The following is a 25359-nucleotide window of genomic DNA, read 5'->3' on the forward strand; positions in this document are numbered from 1 at the left end:
AGATGTTAAAATGTTTCACACTGCTAAATCACATAATAAATAATAAACAAATAAGCAAAGTAAACAGCCAGTAGCCTAACAATACATTTCCTCACAAAGCCCACATGTATATAGCACATAGTGACATATGACACTTTGTGCAAAGCATTTTGATGTTGGATCTATAAACACATGATAATGTACTGTAGCAGGTTTATAGCGTGCAGTTTAATCCAGTAGTTTTGACACTTGGAAATATGAGTAACTTCTTTCTTTTTCTTTTTTCTCCCTCTCAGACCTGAGTACCTGTCTGGACAACAATGCCTGCTTGAAACCCCCATCGCACAACTCTTAAAATCCCTCTTAATCCCTGAAATGCAGATCTCTGTTGTGTTTCGGGCTATTACGTAGTTCAGGTTCTAGATGTCTTTGAAATGCTAAGTGGCGCCTATATTCCAGCATATACCTCTTCAGCTTAACTCACGTAAACCCATTGATCTGTGACTCGCCAGTGCAACGCTACCATGTTAAGCATCGGCTAATCTGTCTCGAGCTACCTGGATTTTCATATTTCATTTAATCCTGATGAGTGGGAATCGGGTCGGGGATGGGAGGGTCAACTCAGGACCCCTCTGAAAGCTTCTTATCAGAATCCTGCACTACCACCACCTTACAAGCTGTAGCTTTTGGAAAAACAGCTACAAGTTCACTGAGCTTGTAGATCTGCTATTTTAGCTATTCATTGTATGACAAAGTAGGGATTAAGTGGTTAATTAATGATAGGCCTACTCTGGAGAGAGAAACATTCATCCAAAGTAGGATGGATGGATGGATGTCTTGCATGGATTAAAGCAAAATGTAGACTGAAAAATGTAAGGTTAAAGCCCAATCTATGATGTATGCAACAGTGTGAAAGGAAAGTTTCCCCCACACTTGTTTCCCAAACAATTATCACAGTATGTAAAATGATGTTTTGGTGTCATTATAAAGCTATTTTCCTGCTGTTCTACACTGCTGACACCACTGATATAGTGCTGTCAAACAAGTCTATGAAGCTATCTATGAAAAGGTTTAATCTGCAACACAATTTTATACAATTTATAGTGGGGGTCCCTGCTTCATCTCTCTCAGCTAGGGGGTCCTTGGCCTGAAAAAACATTGAAGACCCCTGCTTTAGAGAAAGCCAAGAAAAACACATGTTGGACTCTATAGAATCTAATAAATGAGTGAAATGAAGTGAAATCCATATGTCTTGTCTAGTTATGTCCAGTGTAGAAGCAAGCACTACACAGTTACACTAAAACAAAACATTCAAACTGTCATATACATTCTCAGTATAATTGTATTCATGGAATACCAAATATTAGATTATCTTTAATACCTCTCTGTGTCCCGTAAAAAGACATGTATCTAAAAAGTACAATTTCCATTAGATTCACCCATTTCTTTCCTACATGACGTCTGACTGACATTTTGTCTCATTCTCCAGGTACTGGAACATTTGAAATGTGAATGATTTCAAATAGGAGGTACATTAAGAAATTAATTATACATCTCTGGCAGGATGCATAAAACAAGAGGTCTATTAACAGCATGGCTTCCCTATGGATCATTGATGTCACTCTGAAGTCAGTCCTGCCCAAATATGGAGGGACAGTGGATCAGACATCTGACACCCCTTTACAAAATGTGAAACATAAATCACACAAAATGTATTTTTCACAATACGAGAAAATATGCAGGGATCGGCATCCTTGAACTACTGGCAGAGTGCACAAGACATTTGGCACAGATTGTTCAAGTGGCTTGCGAGATTGGCCCAGCTTGCGAGATTAACCCAGTCAGAAATGTGTACAGTCAGACAGACCCTATTCTAGACGGCTCACCCCTTCTAGGCGCAATGCCATAAACGGCAAATTAATGCAAACAAATTAGCCAAAGTCATTTATTAACCTTTCCATTTTACAAGATTTATTTTCTCTTTTTGTTCTTACATAAAGCTGGTCACAGAAGTGAACCTACATTCAACAGAATCAAGAGAAGGTTAAATGACAGTTAGCACCTAATCCAATCATAGAAAAAAAAAGGAGAAAAAACTCAAAAACGGAAGACAAAGCATGTTGCACTACAGCAGGCAATAACTTGGATGAACAGAATAGCAGTAGATCAATAAGACCAGGGTTCGATTTGTGGGGATAAAACAAAGGGGGGGGGGGGGTTCATCTTGTTAACCACTGAATTTCAGACTGAAACCATACTTCATCATATAACAAATAGCAAAAGTAGCAGATCGACAAGCTCACAATAGATCGCCATGCGACACATTGTGAGCTTGTAGATTAGCTGTATTCACTAAATTTGATAATAGATATCAAACATAAATAAACATATCAGTCGGTCTACATTTCCCAAAAGGAAATGCAGGTATTCAGTCTGTCCATAAGCAGGGATCAAACATATCCCCACGGTCCATAAAAATGAATGACCCGGGTGGCGATTTATCAAAAGCAGAGGTATGGACCCCCCCCCCCCCCCTTCTGCAAATCAAACCCTGGATAAGACACTGGCCTTCACAGTATGGGAAAGACACCAGCACAAGTACAACCACCACGAAACGAGCACAACGCCAAGGTGGACTAGTGTTTAAGTGTCATAGTATTGCAGGAAAGGATAAGCTAAATAAACTACATATTTATTAAATGTAATGTTTCTGAACTTAAGTGCTGCTTGCTATAAAGAGCAGGATGCCGCGTACAGACTAGTGATGAAACAACAGATTATAATTGATTTGCTTTCCTAATATTACAATAAACAGAACATTGCCGTCAGGCAGAAACATTGCATGTCCATATCTCACCTTTTATGTTTTTTTTTCATACATTTATTTCTTCATTCTTTTGCTATAAGTTATAGCAAAATTCCATAGTCATGCAAAAAATAGCAAATCTACAAGCTCAAACATTCTTTTTATGTTTAGAATTTTGGGGGGAAATGTTCACCTATAATTACACACTATATACAATATAGGGATGCCAGGTTGGTCTATCTGTGAGTTTTATAAATATGAATCCAATGAACAGTATTAACAAGAGCTTGAGACTAAATAACTACAATGGATCAATTTTTCCATGGAACCTATGATTTTGAACATACAAGGCTTCCGCCCGACAACGGTGATTATGCACTAATACCAAGCTAGTGGATGTTTAAGAACATAACAGTTGCTAGGTGGTGATCTGTCCAGCTCAGATTGTAGGAGAAAAAAAAAGACCACTGACAGTATAAAAAAAAAAGGAGCCAGAGCAGAACCAGGACATTTTGCTCATGGATGCTCACTTCTGCTGCAGCCTGGCAGCTTTGAACTTGGACACGCGTTTCGGGGGCTCCTCCTGGGATGGTGGCGCGTCTGGAGTCACTTCCTCCTGTTTCCGCTCTGGTATTGTGGGTAGAGCAGGTGGGACGATGGTCAGATGGGGAACGGCTGAAGGCATGGGGTCCTTCTCCACCACGGTGCCTGAAAACGCCTAACAAACCAACCACACAAACAGTAAAGGAACAGGGATTAGTTTTCTGTTTTTGATCACCCTGTGCGCCTAGCAGCTTAATCGACAAGACTAACGAGTCTGAGGGGCAATTCAGACCAAAGCGATTCTTCTCCACGACATCCTAAAAGGCTTAATTTATTCTCCGTCATTCAATGGTGTCGCATGCCAAAGATAGGCAAGCTACAAGCACATCCGCAACACATTGTGAGCTTGTAGGTCTGCTACTAAAATCCTTGCTGGATGAGGGCCCACTTGAACATCACAAAAGCATTCGCGACCCACCCATCTGACCGCCATCAAATTATGGGCTTAAGAATGCAACAAAAACAAAAAAATCTCCATTAAATTCAGGGCTTCATGGGGTGTGTATTTGATAGAAAATAAGTACTTTTTTGAGTGAACTACTCCTTTAACTCCATATTCGCAAAATGAAAACACATTTTTCAAGGTTTGAAAGAACAAATGCAATGACATCTGTTGACATAATTATTTTACATAAATGTTACATTATCAATAAAATCTTTTTATATTTATTTTGCCAATTATGTGGGGGCCCACTTGCGATATCCTCAATCACTGGATTAATTGGTGCATCCCTAATGGTGGACGGTACCTCAAATCGATTGGGTGGGTGCAACGCGACCGCGGTGGGACTGTCCTCCTCCGTGATGCCGTCGCTGGTGTCGCTGTGCTCATCGTGGCTGAAGCTGCGTCCCACCACCCTGCGCTCCTCGAAGTCGGCGGCGCTGCTCTCGCTGGTGTCGCTGCACACGCTGTTCTCGCGGCTCCGAGACTTCAGGATGGACTTCCTGGGCACGGGCTCGCCGTTCCTCACGTCCACAAACACCCTGTGAAAACACCAAACCGCCCACAAAAGTTCATGATCGAACATTTATTCAGAGAACCAGATTTGTGTGATTTTTGTGTGTGTGTGTACGTTGGTATTTAAAGAGGGTGTACGTACAAGATATTTTTTTGTTAAAATAAGTGTTGTATAGCTCTATATTCCCCATCATAATAATTAATATAGACTTATTAAGCGTTTAGTCAGTAACAAGGGTCTCCCCGTCTTTCAAGCTCTTTACTAAAATGCAGCTCTTCAGAAAACACATTTTCAGGTCAGGATACCAATTTCATCCAATCAGCGGAGAGAACAGGATAAATGAGTGAAATTGGAAGTAATAAATTAGTAGAGTAATGAGCTCATAAATGGGTTCTCTCCTGACTGGATGAAATTGGCATCCCGATTTATATTCCCTTTACAACAAGAGCTGGAGAAATGGGGATACCCCTGTTACCAACGCTCTATAGCAATTATTACTATTAGAATATAAAGCGCTAACTTTTTAGCAATAAACGTTTTGTTATAACCAAAAGTATTAACCTGTAGATGTCTGCTGGTGTTGTGATTTTATGGACTTCGTGGTGCGAGTGGCCGTTGCAGTGACCGTTCTTCTTCTTCTTCTTTGAATTCTGCTCTTTCCGTTCGCTGAACTTCAAAGTTGTGTTCTTCCCCGTGTTTATCCTCACCTGAGCGACAAAGACAAGTGACGAAGGGGACAATCATTAACAACATAAACCCTGGCTTCCCTATATTGGGCGTGTCAATATAGGCAAAACATTTTTTTTTTATACTGTATCTCCTTAGCAAAAAATAATATTTTGTATGACAGAGTATACTATATAAGATCACACTTTGGTCGAGGTTTGGGTTGTGTAGTTACCTTGCCATGATGTACTGTAACTCCCAACATTGACGAGATATCTTAAATGTCAACCTTCCTGTTGATTTTACTATTTTAATTAGAAAGAAGATCCCAACTGGATGGTGTATCCGGATTTTTAAATAGTAAAATCAACAGTAAGTTGACATTTATTTGAAAAAAATAAATAAATAACAGAACCAGGTTTTTTTATGTTATACACTGGCACTTTGCATTCGGTTATGTGGTAAAACAGTGACTTTGACACCCGTTTCACAATGCAACATAAGTCAATGAGGAGACTATTTTGGAATATCCATTTCTAATCAATGGAGAAACCATGGAAGATATCACACCAATATTTGGAGTTATATCATGTCAAGATAACTACACAACCCAAACCTCCACCAAAGTGATTTTAAAAGGAGTGCGCACTTATGATCGCACAAACCTTCTTGGGTTCGACTGTGTGAGAGAAGTAGATGGTGGGCAGCCCGCTGTCTCCGTCTTCTTCCTCCTCCATCTTGTGTCTGCTTGGCGGAGGAGCTTTACCGTTAACCTGCTTGTTTTGGGGACCGCGGTTCCAGCCTGGCATCTGCGGTGGAGCGCTGTCACCCTCCTTCTCCTCCTCGGACGAGGAAGAGGACATGGTGTCCTCGCCGTTTATGTCCACGGTGTCCGACATTCTGGAAGCGTTTAAGGTGCGTCAGTATAGAGCCAGGACAAGGAAGAATTTATTACGTTTAATTAAAAAGGGACACTATTGTCTATAGCAGTAGTTCTCAACCTGTGAGCCGGGAACCACTGGCGAGGATATTGCAAATGGGCCGCCAAATAATTGGCAAAACAAAAAAATATCGATAAGAACTTATTCTACGTTGGTTCCATTGATCCAAGGTTGGACACAATGTATTGATCAATCATTAAAATAAACATGCTCTGGGGCGCCCGCTGGCCTAGTGGTCCAGGAGCATACCACATAGGCTGGTAATCCTGTTTGACAGCGTGTCGCGGGTTCGACTCCCGATCCCAACGGCCTTTGCTACGTGTCACCCCCCCCCCCCAGTCCCTGTCAGCCTACTTTCCTCTCAAATAAAAGGCAGAAAAAAGCCGCATAAATATCTTTAAAAATAAATAAATAAACATGCTCTGAAAAGGCACACTTAACATGGCAGCCTTTCATATTAAGCATGTTAAGTGGTCAGGTCAGGTGGGTGGGCCGCGAATGCTTTTGAGATTTTCAAGTGGGCCCTGATCGAGAAAAGGTTTAGAACCACTGGTCTATTGAAACAATCATATTTAAAATACAAGCCTTATTGACATACAGTATGTCTGTTTCAGCCATCACATCAACCGGATTCATATCTTCTGAATTAAAGATCACTAGTATTTTGCCATGAACACAAAGGACGACGTCTCAACATAATGAGGAAAGTCATCATAGTGTCACTTTAGAAATGCTGAGTGTACCTACCTGTCCTGTCCGTCACGTTCTTCTGGTTTCTGCAGCTCTTTCTCCAATTCCTCACGTTCTTCCTGCTCCTCCTCTTCCTCCAGTTTCTCCAGCTGGTCCAGCCGGGTCCACAGCTCCTCCTCGGACAGGACCCCTCCGTATTTGCAGTCTTCGTTCTCCTCTTCCTCGTCTGGCGGATTCAAAATGGTGTCCACCTTGGGCTTAGAGTTGGGCTTGAGGGCCACGCGCCGATTTCCTGTTCACAGGAAAACCAGCGGAGAAGACAGAAATGCATATTGTGCTCAGAATAACAACACTCGGCAACTACGATGTTGATGAACTAGGAAGGCAATGAAAAGACTAGAGCCCGACCGATGACTGATTTTTGGGTGCGATGCCGATCCCGATTTTGTAGAGTCCTAGACCAGTGATTCTCTTTTGAAATGTTCAAGTTGGCCCTGATCGAGCAAAGGTTGAGAACCACTGTCCAAGCCCACCGATTACCAATGTTTTGCTTTTTGTAAAATGTAAAATCAATCAAATCAAACAAGCTGACATCGTGTCGCATATCGTGACGTGTTGTGAGCTTGTAGATCTGCTAGTTTTGAACGAAAATAGGGAAGCCACGTTGAAAGTGGTTAAAGATTGTTACACTGCATAGAGGGCATAATACATTTCCGACACTGACGTTGTCAATACTGCCCGATACATCGCCCAGACCGATATATCGGTTGGGCTCTAGTAAAGGCCAACTCCTTTCCAAAATACCTTTGGTGACGGGTTCATTGCTTGCAACCTCTTCTCTGATGTCATATTTATTCTAAAGGCAAAGCACAGTCAGTGGAAGTCAGTAGCATGTCCCCGAGTTTTTAATATGTAATATACAATATTTGCTTAAGTATGTTAAATGTCCAAAGTAGATGCACTTACGCCCGATACGTCCTCTAGACCTTTGGTGAACTCATATCTGGATTCAAAGTTTTTCATTGTCTTGTGCAGGGCATCGAGTTCACCCTCAACATCTGCGAACAACAAGCACACACTCATCAGAATAATGTATTTACATGAGCGTGTGGGAGGCAATTTATTGGCTTTAGTTTAGGAACGGGGTGTGTGAATAAAACATAAACAGAGAAGCGAGCCAATCGGACAGCTCAACAGTTAAAATTCGGGACATGTTGACAGCAAAGGAGGTGGGGGAAAAAAAAAAAGAAGCAAAATGATGACACAAACAGTTCATAACATCTCCTGCCCTCCGTGCTACTCCGGATCATTAAATCTTCACAACAATTAAGCCCTTTTACTAATGGCGAGCGGAGGGCCCCTGTTGCCATGGCGACGGCGAGCCCCTCCAGCCCGTGCGTCTAGTGGAAATGGGGAAAGGTCAAACACAGAAGGCCGTGACAACTCAGCCGCTGTCTGTCACATCGCACAGGCCAGTTCTGTTTGTATTACAGCACTTAGGATGAGCCGGGAGGATGGAGCGCGTTTCTGCTTCAATGAGCACCCTAATAATGTTCACATCACAGATCCTTACTTAGGCTCATTTGACTTGATATGAGGTTTTCAGGCCTGGAATGGGGAGGGGCGGGGGGGGGGATATATTGGCTAGACATACGGTAGCCTCTGCTAGAACAGGGGTTCTCAACCTTTTTCCATTTCCAGGACCCCCAGTTTGACATGCATTAGACCGCGGACCACCTGATACAATTATTTTTCCTCTCTACGACCCCAAGCTACACTGTTAAGGCCTTGGTGCTTATTTAACTCTGAAGAGTGTACAAATGGAACCAAAAGGGACCAGTATTTGTATATTTTCAGAGTTTCATCCAACACCATTTTCGTTTACGTTTGTTAAGGTCCCTTAATTTTCAGTGGCAGTGTTATAAACATCCTGAGACGAGGCCTGAAAGACCTTAGGGCTATTAGTGCTACAATACCACAAGTGCAGATGTAACAATTGAAAATGAAAGAAAGAAAAAAATATCCTACTTTGAGTTATGACAAGTGACCACATACTTTTGTTAAAATATTTTCCAGAGACATTTTTTATCATTGTGGGTATGTACTGTTTGTCTAGAATGTAGATGACAGCACCCTCTGCTGGATTAATAAGAGCACTACTGAGCAAAAACATATGTTGTTCTTGTAATTCATTCATTATAATTCATTGAATTATTTTGGATATAATGCAACATAATTACATGAATTCTAATTTCTTAAAGCCAGAACATAAATTCCATGCACATTTAGAGATGAAAAAAAAAAAAAAACATTCTGAGTTTGCATAAGTTATAAGGAAGTAAAACAGTTTCCAAACGTACATTTCATCCTGTGATCAACAATCTTCTGAGACTGCTTGGCAGAGCATTTAGCAAACCAGTTGTCACCCAGTAACACTGTGACCTCGTTGGTGTGGACCATCTTCCCTGGCATAAACGCCAACGGACCAAATGGCACCTGTATATCCAGTATAATAGAAAAGGAAAGAAGAACAAAGGGGAAGGAATTGAAATAAAGCCATTGGTAGGACTGTAAATGTTAAAGCGTAACAATGAAACAAAAGCAATCTGATGACTTTAACCGACAACACTTGAGAATAAATGTGTTTACGACAGAGTGGCACGCATCTGCAAAGCTCAGGAGACTTGGCAGAACTTTGCCATATGCTAAGGGATTTCATTGTAGCCCAACACACAGACGCACACACCCATCAAAACAAACCTATTCTCCACAGAGCAGGTGAGAGAAAGAAAGAGAGAGACAGTGCATGAGCAAGAGAGAGAGCGATAGAGAGAGAGACAGACAGACAGAAAGACAAAGTGTAATGTAGGCCATTTTACATATCCAGGAATGTTGCCCCCTTCTGTGAACATGGCCAATTGTGTTAGTTGTAACTCAGGGCAGATGCATGGTCGAGGATTCAAACCTCTAGTCTCCGGTGGTGGGCAGGAACTTCACCCCTGCAACACCAGAGCACCCCATGGGGGGGTCATTTTTAGAGATTGGACCGATTTGGGTTTTTCAAGGTCAAACCTATTATGATATTTTGGAGAACAGGAATGCCAATATTAACCCTTTTTTCAGCTCTGTCAAAGATTCTAAAATCCATAATTAACTAGTTACTAGTCCATACCGGAGATGTGCACACCCCTGACTGTATACTACAACTGCCACAACAGATCTCATTAGCCTGTGGCAAAAATGCTAATAACTTACATTTGGGGAAAGTTAGAAATCAGCTTCAATCAATTTCAGACTAATATATCAACCAACTGAGCAGAAAAAAATGCATGAGAAAGGCCACATAACTGTGTAAAAGTCCCTGTCCGCCGATTGGCACTATTATATAGGACACCGAGTGCTACCATGGATTCTTCCTGACAAAATTGATGACTGTTTTGTAATGAAAGCTTCTGCACTTTACTAACCACACCCACCCACACATATTCATGCATCAGAGTCTCTAAGTGTAGTTCAAGCCTTGGGTGTGCAGCTTGCTATGCGTTTAAATCAAAGTCCTTTTTAACTTTGCTGTGTTGAGCCAGCTCTCTCTCTGCTATTCTAGGTAGAGCAATCTACTATAGTGCGTGCCAACGACTCGTCACCACGGGGGGGCGTGGCATAGTAGCTGCAGACATACTTGAGGGGGGCAATGTTAAGTCAACCTGTTTTATACCCCTCAAAGATGTCCGCCGATACCAAATGACACTTGTTGACGCCCCCTTCAGGATTTTTGGCACGCTCTATTAAGAGGAGAGAACAATTAGACAATTATAAACACCTGCTGATCAATTAACCATGGCACTGCTCCTGTGAGTCACGCCCATCTCCACCACCCAAATTATAAATGCTTCTGCTATGTCAGCGTCCTTAGCAGCCGATTACCGATATGGTGCAAAATGCAAATATCGGCTTCAGCTTGCTGAAATCGGCGTCTACAGCACACACTCACACAGCCATTACAGCACATGGAGTGTCAAGACTGTTTCCACACACCTTTCTGCACTGAGCTGGCTCCCTGCTTCTCTTCATTATTTCTTCTCCAATATATTTCTGATCGCACAAACACGCAGTATGTCCCTCTCTCATAGCCTGGCATGGCCAGACTAATATCACTGCATAGATATTAGTATTAAAAAAACTGCCTCTGGTGAAAACCCGCCTGTGAAAAACTGAGACGATTATTGAGTTGGTATTTCACTTTTAACTACATGATAGTAGCTCTTTAAAAATGTATTTGTATTTTTAAAAGGCAGTTTCTGTCCATCATTGTTTTACATTAATGCTTGTTGTAAATTTGTCATGTCTGTCGCCACCAGTTCTTTTAACAGATGAGTTTATTACAACAGACAAATGTCAAACCAAAAGACACGTACAGAATATGGCTTTATATTTTTGCGAGCTACTTCTCAGGCCAATCGCTGTATTGATTTGGAGTGTCAGAACTCATCTTTCTACTGTGTGTAAACGTGGAAAAACAGCGGTCTTGATGTCGCTCGGTGGAGGAGTATGCTTCTTGACTATGTCGTCAATCCATTCTGTGTAGGTATTTTGTCAAATAAATGCATATAGTTGAAATAGTTGTATATGTATAGAATCTACCGAAAACTGCTGTCAAACGCTGACACTGTTGCGTAAAACTTCAATACATGTAAAAAATTAAGAAAGAAACAGACACACAAGTGGCGACTGTTTGGTTCTGTGCAAAAAGGCAAAGTCGCACTTTAGGTGTAAAAGTAGTGTGTGTGCGCGTCGTGGAGATTCTGCCATCCCAGACAGACTGGACTCACCATGACATCATAAGAAAGCTGATCTGGGAGCGTTTTAAGACGTTCGTCCAGCGCTTGATAGTCCCCAGCCACTTTCTTCCTGCAACACCACACATCAGCATTTCCGTTAGATGCAAACCATTATCCAACCAACTCACTTTCAACCGACGGCTCGCTTCCAAAGCTACTTTTAAAATCCCACCATGTGAGCATTCACTTTTAATTCATTTAAGCAGGTTCAAGTAATACTGCATCACTTTAAAGTGCAGCAATCCGTAGCTATGGGGCAGGTACATGTTGGATATTATGGGATGTCATTCATGGTGGCAGCAGACTGTGTTTGCGTTTGAGACTCACCAGTGTTGAATCTGACCTTCACAGTCTTTCACAACCTGGAGTTAAGACAAACATTTTCAAATAGGATACAGTTTGAGTACAGTGCAGTTCTTTGTTCATAAACACACACACACACACACACACACACACACACACACACACACGAGTAGTAGTACTACACAATAAAGTTATTTTATCAGTTTACGTAACTAAGAGAGTGTACCAAATGGGTCCATTTAGTAACCTTTGTACTTGTATGTTGTCTGGGTTATATTGTAGCCTTGGATTAAGACAATCATATAGATGTATTTAATAGAGTCTGACTTTTACTTTCGTATCTGTGATATTCAAACGTCAAAATAAAAAAAAATACATCTATGATAGTCTTGAGCCAAGGCTGTAGCCAAAGGGGTTGTCAGATAAGATGCATTTATCAGTGGAAGAAGCCCCCACCCACACCCACAGCTGTTGGGGGCTACAAACCACATACAGAATGTAGTTACCAGTCAAGTATGTGGTTACATGTCGGAAAGCCGACATGTAACCACAGGAGCACCCCCAAGTATGTGACCATCTGAACATATTCTCTACATGACAACACTGCAAGCTTTGAGCCTCAAAATAAAGTTTGAAGTTGTCATGTGGATGTGGGCAGCCACTGAGGAAACCAAATAAAACACGACCAGAAACATGTGACTGATGGTTTACAATGATGGAAGCTTGTCCAAAATGGACCCCATGACGAGCAAATGAATAAACTAAAACTGCACAATGTTAACAACACGCTGAGACGTTGCAATTTGAAAAAGCCTAAACACGTGGTCCATTTAAACCCGAGCTCTGGTCCAGAGCGTTACCGAGTTCTCTCTAACGCTCTGCCAGACACGCTGCCAGTCTCATAGACCGAAAATTCCACTACTGTGCGAGGTCTCCAACTTTAGTAAAAAAAATATATAATAATTTCGCTACTCACCGAAACAAAGGCAGTTTTGTGTTGTTGAAAGTCCATTCTCCAGGGTGGGAAGCCCCTCAGGGCCCCACCTTATCTGTATTATACACTTTTTGGGCAGAAAAATAAATATATGTCCGCAAGACAGAAATTATTTTATTTACTCCACTGCGCCCTCTATAGATATGGTCAATATAAATTACCAATGACCAGAACTGTAGAGGACGCAGGTGAGTAAATAAATAATTTCCATCTGTCGGACATATTTTATTTTCTTCCCAAAAAGTGTATTATACAGAGAAGGTGGGGTCCCGAGAGGCGTCCCACCCCGGAGAATAGACTTTCAACAACACAAAACTGCCTTTGTTTCGATGAGTAGCGAATTCGTTTTTTTTTTGTTTTTGTTTGTTTTACTAAAGTTGAGGACCTCGCACTGTAGTGGAATTTGAGAATAGCACAGCACTGGACCAGGGCTATTTAAACCCCCAGTTTATCTTGTTGGATTTAAACCCCCCACATCGCTCCTTCTGTCCTGCAGACCTGCGTGCGCACCGCGTGGCTAGTGGCTATGTGAACAAATAAATCAATAATATATTTTTTATATATTATACATTTTTCATGAGAAAAAAAATAAAACTAAAAGAAATGCATTACAAATATTTAAAAAGGTGTAATTTTTTTTAAAATAGAAACTGCCAAAAGAAGTGAAATAAACAATTAAATAAAAGATAAGCCATAAGGTCGATGATGTGAACAGTCAGCTATTACCTGTTCGTGTTGCTTTCTAAGTGTGTTAACCCCCGGTAGAGGAGGAGGAGGCTCAGCTTGCACATTATCATCATTATTCAGATTATTGTGATTACTATTCCCTTGACTTTCCTCGGTCATCGTTGCGTGTTGGTGTGTTTGTCCAGCACGTGTGTGTGTAGTTGTGTTGTCTGTCAACAATTCAGATATGGGGCTCAGATGTTACGCTGTCAACAACAACAACAACAAGGAGAACAACAAGAAGAAGAAGAACAAGCTCAACAGCAAACAAAACAGCTCAGCAGAGGCTGTGAGTCCTAAAGAAGTGTTTATGAATGCAATAGAAGCTGTTGTTCCACACAGGAGCCGTTCTTTCCGTATTCAAGAACAAGAGCAAGCTTCCAAGAACAAGCTTTAACAGCAAACAAAACAGCTCAGCAGGGGCTGTGAGTCCTAAAGAAGTGTTTATGAATGCAATAGGAGCTGTTATTCCACAGAGAAGCCGTTCTTTCAGTCGTATTCATCAATAGGGCAGCAGTAGTAGCGGTGATTATCATCCACAGTGGTACCATTTCTGTTCACACGCTCATTTCACCACCTCTGCGTGCTCCTCATGAAAACAAATCCACGGAATAAAAGGCCCAATCGTTGATAATCATGAATTATTATTCCTTCAGCCTGTGTGGGGGTGTTTGTCTGTCTCTTCCTCCGTCACTGACCCTGCGCCATGTTAAACCTCATTTATTAGCACGGAGGTTTCGCTTTTAGCGTTGCCAGGCTTTGCGAGAGAAACAAGCAGTACGGTCTAGGAAAACAAGCCCAAAAGAAGCGAGCCCTTCGCCCTTTAAACATTGGCTATTTGAAAATAGCCGATCTGCAAGCTCACAGCGACGTGTTGTGAGCTTGATGATCTGCTATTTTCAAAAGAATCTTGAAAACAATTTGAAATTTTAACACAAATCTGTCCCTGGCATAAAATGTTTTCAGATGGGGGTCCACAGACAAATACTATTTTAGGGGGTCCTTGACATGTTTGAGAACCACTGATTTAAACAACATTAGGAAACAAGTTCAAATAAGCAACTACACTTTAGAAACAAGCCCAAAAAAACGCAATCCGAAACGAAACTACCAATATTTACAAGCAACTTTACAGAAAAAGATGCGCAAAGTCGCTTATAATAAGCCGACATGGCAACACTGTTTGGCTTGCCAAAATAGAAGAGATCTACAAGCAATCGACTCGTCACAGCGCTATGCGTCGATGGCTTGTAGATCCGTCCTTTTTTGGCTAGCGGCGCTCTCGCGAGAATACCGTATGCCCTGCCCCCCTGGACTTGACTGGGCTCGATTCACGTTGTGATTTGCATATCCTATATAAAGCGGATACGGAAACTGTTTGGTGTACTTCGATGTTATATCTGGAAATTCCCGCATACAGTAGGCGGGCTTTAAACCGGATCTGAGCTTTGAATGGTAAATAGAAACATAGATGTGAGTAAATGTTGGAGGAATGGATCAATAATCAATGCGAAATGAAAACAATCAATCACATATTGATCAAATCAACATAAACAACCACCCAAGATGCGACCAGTGCAGTGTGACGTCAGCGTGACAAACAAAGATTAAACAGGTTATCTGTGGCTGATGAATGACGTCTTTATCAAAAAGTTTAAAGAAGTAGGTGTGTTTCCCCCACGTGACATTGTTACGTAATTATTTGTTTATGATATGCCAAAAAAGTAGGTCAATCAATGGCCTTTGGTCTTCACTGATTCAATCATTTTCACACCATGCGCTATAACTATGCACAATTACATTTTTTTATGAATTAGTTTTAATCAACCATCCAACGCTATCGCAGAGGATGTTTAACATTTATATTATTTATTTATTTATTTTCTTCTGCAGCTCATTGGCTCACGTAGTGGCGAATCAAAGGCGGGCACCGACAATAGCCGATCTACAAGCGCGCAACGCGTTGCGTCCGCAACGCCTTGCGAGCTTGTAGATTGGCTATTGTTGGTGCGCGAAACCGCAGTACGACGAAGCATATATTCGGGCATCAGTCCCCCATCAGGCATTGCGATGCGATCATGATCTGTAGTTGTCCCCCCGGCATGTCATGTTGTCACACAGATCTGGAAATCACCCACAGACACAACAACTACTAAAACAGGTGAGTCAACACTTACACTTACATTTAGGCCTAGACCTTGTATTTAGGCACAGACTAAAGGCACATTTTGGGATTGTCTAGTCATTCAAGTCAGAGCTTCTAATTCAATTGTAAATACCGCTATTTTTGGGAGAAGCAACTCCCCTGTATATGATCCAACATGCCCCAATATACCACTATTATACTAGCTCCATAAAGAACCTCTCACTCCGCTATACAGCTCCGAGATGAGGTTCTATGTCGTTACCTTACAGAATCGGGTGGACGTCCGCCAAGGCTCCGCTGTTTACCCTTTTGTATACGTCGTATCCCAAAACTAATGGTAGATTCCAAGCCGCACGGATGTTTAAAGTTTGGTTCGGCGCATAAAATTTTAGGAACGGAGCGAAACTACACGTTTAAATCGCTTATTCAGTCAGCCTGTGGCCATGTTTCCCATTGTAGCCAAACCGGGAGCAGTACTGGCAGCGGACGTAGGGGGTTTTCCGGGTTGAATGGGAAACATGGCCACAGGCTGACTAAATAAGCGATTTAAACGTGTAGTTTCGCTCCGTTCCTAAAATGTTATGCGCCGAACCAAACTTTAAACATCCGTGCGGCTTGGAATCTACCTTTAGTTTTGGGATACGACGTATACAAAAGGGTAAACAGCGGAGCCTTGGCGGACGTCCACCCGATTCTGTAAGGTAACGACATAGAACCTCATCTCGGAGCTGTATAGCGGAGTGAGAGGTTCTTTATGGAGCTACTATTATACGTGCCCTTATGCGATGTATGTGATTGTGAGGTGCTTTCTTTAGCCATAGAATGGCTGTGAGATTACATACATTTCGTGTATTCCAAACACTAATTAATTAATTATATTTGGAATACTTGAAATGTATGTAATATCACAGCCATTCTAGGGCTAGAGTAGCCATGGTTCACATGACGCTCGTCATGGTATGACAGTCATGTTTCAGGGCTAGGGCTAGAGTAACCCTAGAATGTATGTGATCTTACATACATTTCATGTATTCCAAACACTAATTGATTATATTTGGAATACATGAAATGTATGTAAGATCACAGACATTCTAGGGCTAGAGGTGCTTGTGATCCAGTGCACAGTCAGTGACTGTTGTTGTTGTTGTTATTGTTATTATTATCATTTATTTTATTGTGTTATTCACTTCTCATGTTGGCTCAACTAGGTTACTTATTTTATTGTTATTTGGACATCAGCTTGGTTTAAACAAAGGTATATTTATTTTTAGTCTGTGAAGCGAAAGTTGGTGTTTCTAGGGCTTTGCTGTACTGATTGATTCTTTAGGAAACTTCGTCTGTGTCATGATTCATTGTGACAGTCAGTCAGATCACATGCAACAAGACAAGACACAATACAATACACATACATACCAACCACACATGGATGTATGGCATCACATGACTCCACACAACCATTGTTGTATTGACTGTTGAACAAGGCCTGAACACTGCACAATGCTGTCACAGAGGAAGTTTGACATTTGTATTACTTATTTAATCATACTTATTATTTTATTTATTCTTACACTACTACATCTCGGTCTGTCTTTAGAAACCCATAAGCATTGATCAGAGGGAGGTCTGGGAACCCCCAGGGTCAGGGACATATTTAGCTCTGATCAGAGGGGGCCTGGGACCCATTTAGGAATGTTCTGCAGTGGTTCAGTGTTCATATCAAGGACCCTCAAACTGATACATACTGTATTAGGCCATGCGGACTCCAATAAGTGATTTGTGTTGTTGAAAATGTAAAACAAAAGTTAACTATTCAAAAGATTTCCCCAAAACTTTCAAAAATCAGAATCAGAATCAGAATCAGTTTTATTGTCACATCACAGGTTTACAAGGTAAAAAAGTGGGTGAAATTCGTTTTTGTACATCGTTCCCATCGCAACGTTAGTTTCCATAGAAAGAAGAGGGGGGGGGGGAGAAGAAGAGGGGGTGGGGGGCAAGTGGGAAGGAGATCAAAACAAGAGAGCAACAGAAGGCCAGACAAGTTATCTACATATTTACAAAGTACCTGAGATAATAAAAAAAAAAATTGAAAAATAGACAAAGTATAAAATAGGGTTAAAGTGGTTAAACTGATTTAGATGATTATGTGTTAAGTTTTGCTGGGGACCCCCCAAAGTACCCCTGGGGGTGCCCGGACTCCAATTTAAGAATTCGGATGTAAGAAACGACTGAATGATTCAGTCATAGTAAGTTCCACGTGTTGGTTGCAGAACAGAGGGATACGATAAATGCTCTTACACAATATAATGTGAATGAGTGTGCAACTTGACCTTTAGTCTTTTATGGCTTCATTTGTATTTGTTCTTGTTAATGGCCTATGTACACATATGAACTGTCTTTCTGTATGACACGGGCTGTACAAATAAACTTGCAGAGGCTCTAATTAAATCCAACCCTGTGGAATGCACTCCCCAATACTGAGACACCCTCCAAACCTTCAAAACCCACCTTCAATATGGATTTCCCCAGCTAACCCCCCCCCCCTTCTCTTCATTCCACTGTTTTTAGTGATTTTATTCCTCAGTCTTAGCCTTTTCTTAGTGTTGTTTCTCCTTCCTGATGAAGTTGTTTTTCTTTGTTGTTTTCTCATGCCCCCCCATGTAAAGCGTCTTTGGGTACTTAGAAAAGCGCTATATAAATTTGAGATTATTATTATGATGGTTGTTAACATATAACATCTAAATTCTTCTTGCTTGGTTTCACAGAATGAATCGACTTAATGATGTCATGCACCTCTGTTGTGAGTTGTCGAGCAATCAGCAGATAAAGACAGCGGTGCAGGGCTCAGCGAAGGGCGCAGCAGCAGCTGGGACTCTGGCCTTTGCAGGAGGGTTGATGGGAGGACCTCTGGGTATTGCATTGGGTAAGTAACTTATCACAGACCAGTCAGCTTCAGGTCATATTGGAGCAACACTACACTATGTTGTCATAGCACTGATTCTCATCCTTTTTCATTTCAAAGACCCCCAGTTTGATGTGCATTTGATAAAAACATGTATTATTATTTTTAATCTCTGGGACCCCAATCTACTCAGTGTTAATTTAACTCAGAGTGCAGTTTTTGGTTCCTAACTGTCAATAATCTAGCTGGGAAAGCATTAAAGCCATCAAGTATTAGACTTTTAAAATCTATTACCCTCTTGAGAGCCTCAGATGTTTTTCAATATCTTTGACACACAAATCCTTTACCACATTAATCCTAGCGTCTCTGGAAATAATAGGCAAACATTCCACGAAAATAGCAGATTTACAAGCATACACCGCGTCACGTTAGTTGGGACTCGTTGTGAGCTTGCAGATATTTTCAGCAAAGAGATTTGGAGGGGAAAAAGGAGGGGGCCAAGTATACGTCCCTGGGGCACCTCGATCAAAGTATATAGGGTTTAAGAAGTTATGATTAACCTCACTCTCCCTCCAACAGGGGGCGCTGTTGGTGGTCTTCTGGGGTGCTGGCTAACCAGTGGACAGTTCAAACCTCTACCTCAGATCATCATGGAGCTATCCCCCCTGCAGCAACAGAAGCTTTATGGGGACGTCATGGCCATTCTGGGTGATGTCCAGTGGACAGACGTAGCCCAGCTGACTGCCTTGGTAATGGGCAACAGCACCATGAAACAGCAGGTCACTTGTGCCCTCCTTGGATATGTAACCAAAGAACTGCAGGGAGAGGTGCATTATGTGGACTAGACTTATGTCTGGATGAGAACTGGTCCCTTGTCTTAACTGGTCATCATGTTTGTTATTACTGAAGCAAAATTACCCTTTTTTGGAGGTTTGGTTTGTATAGTTACCCTGCCATCATGTAATTCCAAATATTGGTGAAATATCTTCAATAGCTGCTCCGTTGATTAGAAATTGATATTCCAAAATAGTCTCCTCATTGACCTACATTGCACAGTGAAACAGGTCTCAAATCACTCTTTTAGCACACAAACAAATGCAAAGGAGTCTGGATGCTTTTCTCCCCCCCGGACACCCCTTTTCTCCCCAATTTAGTTGTTCGTTGTGCCAATTGATTCCTCCCCACACACTTGCTGTGTTGTCACTGCTGTTGTATCTTAGTGACTCACCTGTCAGTGAAGAGTCCCCACCGGGAGGGCGTAGAGCCTTCGTCCTACTCCTCCTCCCCAATACTCCCTACTGACAGGCGCCGTCCCAGCCTGTAGGATTACGTGCAGTGACAATTTTCACCCTCCCTGCCCGGCTTCCCTCCACTGAACACCGGCCAATTGTGTAAGTGTGTAGACGCTCGACAAAGCCGGATGCACCACGGTGGATTCAATTTCAAACCCTCAACCTCCGAGGTGGTGGGCAGGCACTTAAAGGGGAATTTTACATATTTTCACATATTTTAACAGCTTTTTTTTTTTTTTTTTTTTTGAGATCTGACGTTCATAGTGACAAAACAGTCCCCCCCCCCAAAAAAAAAAAAAAAAAACAGAAGTCTCGCTAGACGAGATTGAAATCTCGAGATTGAAATCTCGTCTAGCGAGACTTCTGTTTTTTTTTTTTTTTTTTTTTTTGGTTGCATAGTGTTCTGTCACTATGAACGTCAGATCTCACCAAAAAATAAATAAAAAAAAGCTATTAAAATATGTGATCTAACCTAAGGCCTATCCGCGCACCTTTTAAGCTGTGGCGGCTCAGGGGTGGAGTTATGAAAAATGTCTACTGTACCATTCATCCTAAGATATCATAACGTCATAGAAAAGGTAAGAAAACTTTAGTCCAAAATTCTCCTTTAAGCACTGCGCCACCCGAGCACCCCCACTATTCTGGTTTCTGACCATGTATACAATTGTATGTATAACACTTCTGTTTTTCTTCTAATTTTATACAAATTTCCACGTGTTGATTTTACTATTTGATGATCCGTATCTATGGATCCAGTCCGGCTAATTAAAATAGTAAAATAAACAGGAAGTTGACATCTTTATATAAAGTAAATGCTGTCAGGTTTTGCTTTAAGGTGACATAATAGACACAACATTCAATGTTGGTGGAAAAGATTATTCTAAGAAGAACTATTGTCTTACTGTAAATGTTAAACCAGCTGCTCTTGTTTAACTGGATTAGCCTTATATTAAGTTACCATGTCACCAGCAGTGCATTATCTATCTATTTATTTATTTATATAAATTGCTGATAATCACATGTATAGCTATATAAGTTGTGATGGACGTGTGGTTTGGCACTTACTCAGACCACACGTCAAGTCACTTTGCATAAGAAGCTAAATGCCCAAATTGCACATTTGTTTGCAAGGTAGCTACAGTGTAGTAGCTAGCATTGTGTACACTGTACAGCATGCCATCATTTTTGCCTGAGGCTTTTATTTACGGTGCCAAGTGTATTAAACTGAAGGAATTTGTTCAACTGATTAGTTGAGACTGGCAGAAATGTTTGTCACCATCTGTATATATAAGTTGACATTATTTAAGACATTACCACATCTGCAAACCTTTTACCTGAAATTCTTACTTCTTGGTAAAGTTGGGAAGCCACTTCAATGAACAAGTAGTGCTACAATCCAGGACTTGTTAATACTACTATATTGTTCCTACTGTTAGTACTAGTGTTGTCTCTTAAGGCTGCAATCCGTTTTATTTTACTTAAATTTTATTTGAGTGAATAAAACATTTGAACCAATCTGTATGGTAGAGTATGTTAATAAATACCGTAGTACATCTGCAGTGGTTGGAGGTGGTCTCCCTACTCTTCCATTGAGACATTTACACCCTGGTGTCAGGTAGGACACCTACTTGTTGACAATCAATAACGTTATTTGAAGCAGACGGTGCATTAGGTTGGACGCTAGATACGCCGGCATCTTCATTGTAGTTCGGACATCATTGCAATTATGTCTCTCTGTCAGGTGGAAACAACGGACAAAAAACTTACAGGTTATAGCTTTAATTGACCAAAATAATGCATACATTAAAGAAATTGATTGTGCATTCAAGTGGCTTACTCACCTTTCCTTTTTGATATTGTTGCTGTCGGTCGGAAATCTTATAATTTATGTCCAAAACTGTTACTTTTCAGGAAATGGACAAAAAGAACCCATGTTCCAAAGGATTCAATGTAGTTTAGTCACAAGCTCTTGTTAATACTTATCGGTGTTTAAATCAAATCAACAGACAGAATTAACGACTTTGACTTTGAAAAAAATAAGCAAAAATGGCAGCTCCACAAGCTAAAAACGCGTTACATTGTGACATGCTGTGAGCTGGTAGATCAGCTATTTGTGTGTGATACTCTTGTATGAGAAAGTAGGGCATTATATTAAGAACATAAAAAAGTTTAAATATGGCGATACAAGGTTTCTGCCCGACAATCAGCAATGATATACTCTTTGTCCTTTGGGGAACCCTTTTTCTCACAATGGTTGTGGATGATCGGTAATAAAGGAAAAATGAACCATTACTGTTGTGTAGAGTACACTTTGTTAATAAATTAAAAAGAGTATGTCACCCAGCTGTAAATGGTGTATAATACGCTACAGAGCACTACATCACCAATCTTGAATGTTAATGATGTAATCCAGAAGAGAATGCTGTTCAACTGGACACTGTTTGATTATTCAACAATCTGAATCTACTAGGGCTGGGTAATTAACCGAAAATATACAGTACTAACATTTATTCAAACTTTTGTAAAATGCATGTTTTATATATCAACGAATCTACACACACAAATTCAAATACATTGTTTATAATCGACTAAAGCGATTAGTCTGATTAACCACTTAACCCTGTATTATACTTTGTTGTGGGTGGCATACAAAAAATAGTGAAAATAGACAATATATCTTACATCGGCTATTTTCATAACCATTTATTAATCGTAATGGAGGCAAAAGTTTGAAATAATGATATTGAATTGAAGTCTGCCCAACCCTACAATCTACCCTTTGAAGAGTGAAAAGACAGTGACAAAAGTAACTTAAAATGTGTATTTATTAAGAGATGTTTGCATCTCACCACACAGATCTATAACATGAAGCCTAATATACAGTATGCTCCATTGCAAGACCAAAATAGCTGACGTATAAGCTCACAATGTGTCGCGTGTACAACGCATTGTGAGCTTGTAGGTCAGCTATTTTTGGCGCGTGACGCTGTCTTGCGAAAAAGTATGAATCGAGCTTCACACAGAGGTAGAGCTTCAAGTGTCTATCGGATAGACACTCAGTCGTGGTGGGATAGACTCTATCCCACCACCACTGAGCCGTCATCGGGGAATTCGTAGAAGGGCACCTCCAGGTTGAGAGGAGCGGGTCCCTTCCTAATTCTCCCTGAGGCGTCGTAGTGGGAGCCGTGGCATGGGCAGTAGTAGCCTCCATATTCTCCAGCGTTGGCGATGGGCACACAGCCCAGATGTGTGCACACGCCAAGGACAATGACCCATTGGGGGTTGAGCACACGATCCTTGTCATGCTGGGGGTCGCGCAATTCGCCCATGTCCACTGCCGCCTCCATGGAGATTTCCTTCTCCGTGCGGTGGCGGACAAACAGAGGCTTGCCTCGCCACTTGAAGGTCATGTTCTTGCCTTCGGGGATGTCCCCCAGCTTGATCTCGATCTTGGACAAGGCCAGGACGTCGGCGGAGGCACTCATGGAGGTGACAAACTGTGTGACCACCGTCTTGGCCGCATAGACGCCCACCACGGTGGTGGCCCCGGTGATGAGGTAGGAGAAGGCCTTTCTCTCTTCGCTGCTGTCCTGGGAGGACTTTTTCGGGTCAAGGACCTCCGGGCGACGGTAGTCTGAGAAGTCAGGAACCTTGATGTCGGTGTGGGCGAGGCGGGTTCCACTTGGAGCTGCAAATAAGACAGGGCGCTGTCAGCCTAACAGTAGCATGTGTTTATAACCAATGGGAATTAAGATGATAAATTATATAGAACTAGGGTTGCAACAGTTAATCGAAATAATCGATTACAAATTGTTTCAAAAATATAATGGATGTTGGGCAAGAAATTTTAAATGTCTTTCAGTTAACAGCTTTCAACATGCCATCGATATTTTGGGTGGGTCATTATAGGTGAAAATGTAAAAATGTGTTGATATATAAAAACTAAAATATATAAATCGTGCTTCTCCATTATTTGATTTGAAAAAGTAAGCAACAAATTGAAAGTTGCAGCTGTACATAGAACTGTACTGAAATGAGTTATATACCTTTTTTGTAAGAAACATTACTTTGCCCATACAGTATCTCAAACTTCGGGTGTAAAAATGTCTGCAAATGCATCTGTATGTCTATAACTTGTTTGCACTATCATCATAACATGCCATCACACTACTACATATCCCCACATCCTAACACATTTAGTCTAAAATCCTCCAAACACACGTTTTACAAAGGACCTTTATGTCTGCAATCAAGAAAATGGAAATTTGACAGACACAAACCCTGCATGTCAACATTTCTGTCCAAATTGACACCTGTAACTGGTAAAGTAAGTAGCTACTAGTCCTGTACTTAAGTACAATTTTGATGTACTTGTACTTTACTTAGTTGAGTTACATTAAAAGTAGCCTCGGAAACCCAGGCTTTTTTTTTTGTTACAAAAGAAAAAAAGCCTGGGGGACATTAAAAGTGATGAACTGTTTACTGTACATATTTTTTGTTTTCTTACCTTTAAAATGTTTATATGATGTTCTGCATAGTAGTGTATATCTGTCTGTCATTTAGTGTCTCCATGAATTAAGTGAGGACCCCAATTGAAACAAACCAGTAGACCTTTCTGGGCTTTTCAATCCTATTTAGTTGACCTTGTATTTTGAACTGTGCCTTTTTCTCTGCAAACTTCTAAATAAAGTATTCAATCAATCAATCAACACATTAATGCATTACTAATTAGTAATTACAAGTTTACAACCAAATAATATGATTGTGAAATAGGCCATTCTGCATAATGAGTAGGCCTACTTTTACTTCACTGTAGTATTGTTATTTTTTTACTTATATAGTAAGACAACTGAGTACTTCTTCCACCATGCCTATGACCTGGCAAATGACACATGTCCTACTGTTATGTAGTAGGACATGTTGTCCTATTACATAACAGTATGTATATGTATCATAGGTATGTATAACATGATGTATCCTCGTCGTGCGACGGTGTCGCTCGCCGAAAACAGCAGATCTACAAGGTCATAAATGGTTACATAGCCAGGCAGCTTGAGCTTGTAGATCTGCTATTCTATCTACAAGCGACGCATTGTGCACTTGTTCATTGTGAAACTTGTGAAATGGGACATTCTGCATAAAAGAACATTTTGTACTTTTACTCAAGTACATTTTTAATTCCGGACTTTCACTTGTAACAGAGTATTTCTACATTGCAGAATTGATACTTTTACTTAATGTAAAACATTTGAGTACTTTTTCCACCAGCACTAAATAGAACCTTACCCAAAGCAGCTGGCAGTGGCACCGGTCCCTTTGCGATCACCCCGGGCATCCTCAGACTCTGGGCCGTGGCCAGAGCCCCGCCACGACGGACGGCTATAGACATCATGTTGGACCCAGATGTGTGGCTCTGCTCTGTTCTGATCTGATCTGTTCTGTTTTGTTTTGTTCTGCACCTTCAAATGTGTGGCTTTGTTCTGACTGTCTGCAACTGTCTTCAATGTGATGGAGTTC

At 41.1% G+C, this 25359-nt stretch overlaps 3 protein-coding genes across 3 annotated transcripts; 1 reads left to right on the plus strand and 2 right to left on the minus strand.

Annotated features, from left to right (window-relative positions):
* Nucleotides 1-1910: 1910 nt before the first annotated feature.
* uri1 (URI1 prefoldin like chaperone) lies at nucleotides 1911-14233 on the minus strand. The gene is made up of 11 exons (XM_080437789.1): nucleotides 13506-14233; nucleotides 11810-11844; nucleotides 11474-11552; nucleotides 9005-9140; nucleotides 7611-7702; nucleotides 7449-7500; nucleotides 6702-6936; nucleotides 5679-5913; nucleotides 4909-5054; nucleotides 4138-4372; nucleotides 1911-3503 (listed from the first exon to the last, which is right to left on the minus strand). The coding sequence occupies exons 1-11, from the start codon at nucleotides 13623-13625 to the stop codon at nucleotides 3312-3314; spliced, it is 1557 nt and encodes a 518-aa protein (XP_080293915.1). The 5' UTR covers nucleotides 13626-14233; the 3' UTR covers nucleotides 1911-3311.
* A 1342-nt stretch (nucleotides 14234-15575) lies between these two features.
* Nucleotides 15576-20025, plus strand: LOC308091901 (protein C19orf12 homolog). Its single transcript, XM_080437649.1, has 3 exons — nucleotides 15576-15666; nucleotides 18414-18571; nucleotides 19130-20025. The coding sequence occupies exons 2-3, from the start codon at nucleotides 18415-18417 to the stop codon at nucleotides 19393-19395; spliced, it is 423 nt and encodes a 140-aa protein (XP_080293775.1). The 5' UTR covers nucleotides 15576-15666; nucleotide 18414; the 3' UTR covers nucleotides 19396-20025.
* A 2776-nt stretch (nucleotides 20026-22801) lies between these two features.
* On the minus strand, nucleotides 22802-25319 carry LOC308092482 (cytochrome b-c1 complex subunit Rieske, mitochondrial-like). The gene is made up of 2 exons (XM_080438402.1): nucleotides 25129-25319; nucleotides 22802-23530 (listed from the first exon to the last, which is right to left on the minus strand). Exons 1-2 carry the CDS (start codon nucleotides 25232-25234, stop codon nucleotides 22920-22922), a joined length of 717 nt encoding a protein of 238 aa, XP_080294528.1. The 5' UTR covers nucleotides 25235-25319; the 3' UTR covers nucleotides 22802-22919.
* Nucleotides 25320-25359: the final 40 nt, after the last annotated feature.

Source organism: Gymnoscopelus braueri, assembly GCF_963280865.1.
Source record: "Gymnoscopelus braueri genome assembly, chromosome: 9".
NCBI lineage: Eukaryota > Metazoa > Chordata > Actinopteri > Myctophiformes > Myctophidae > Gymnoscopelus > Gymnoscopelus braueri.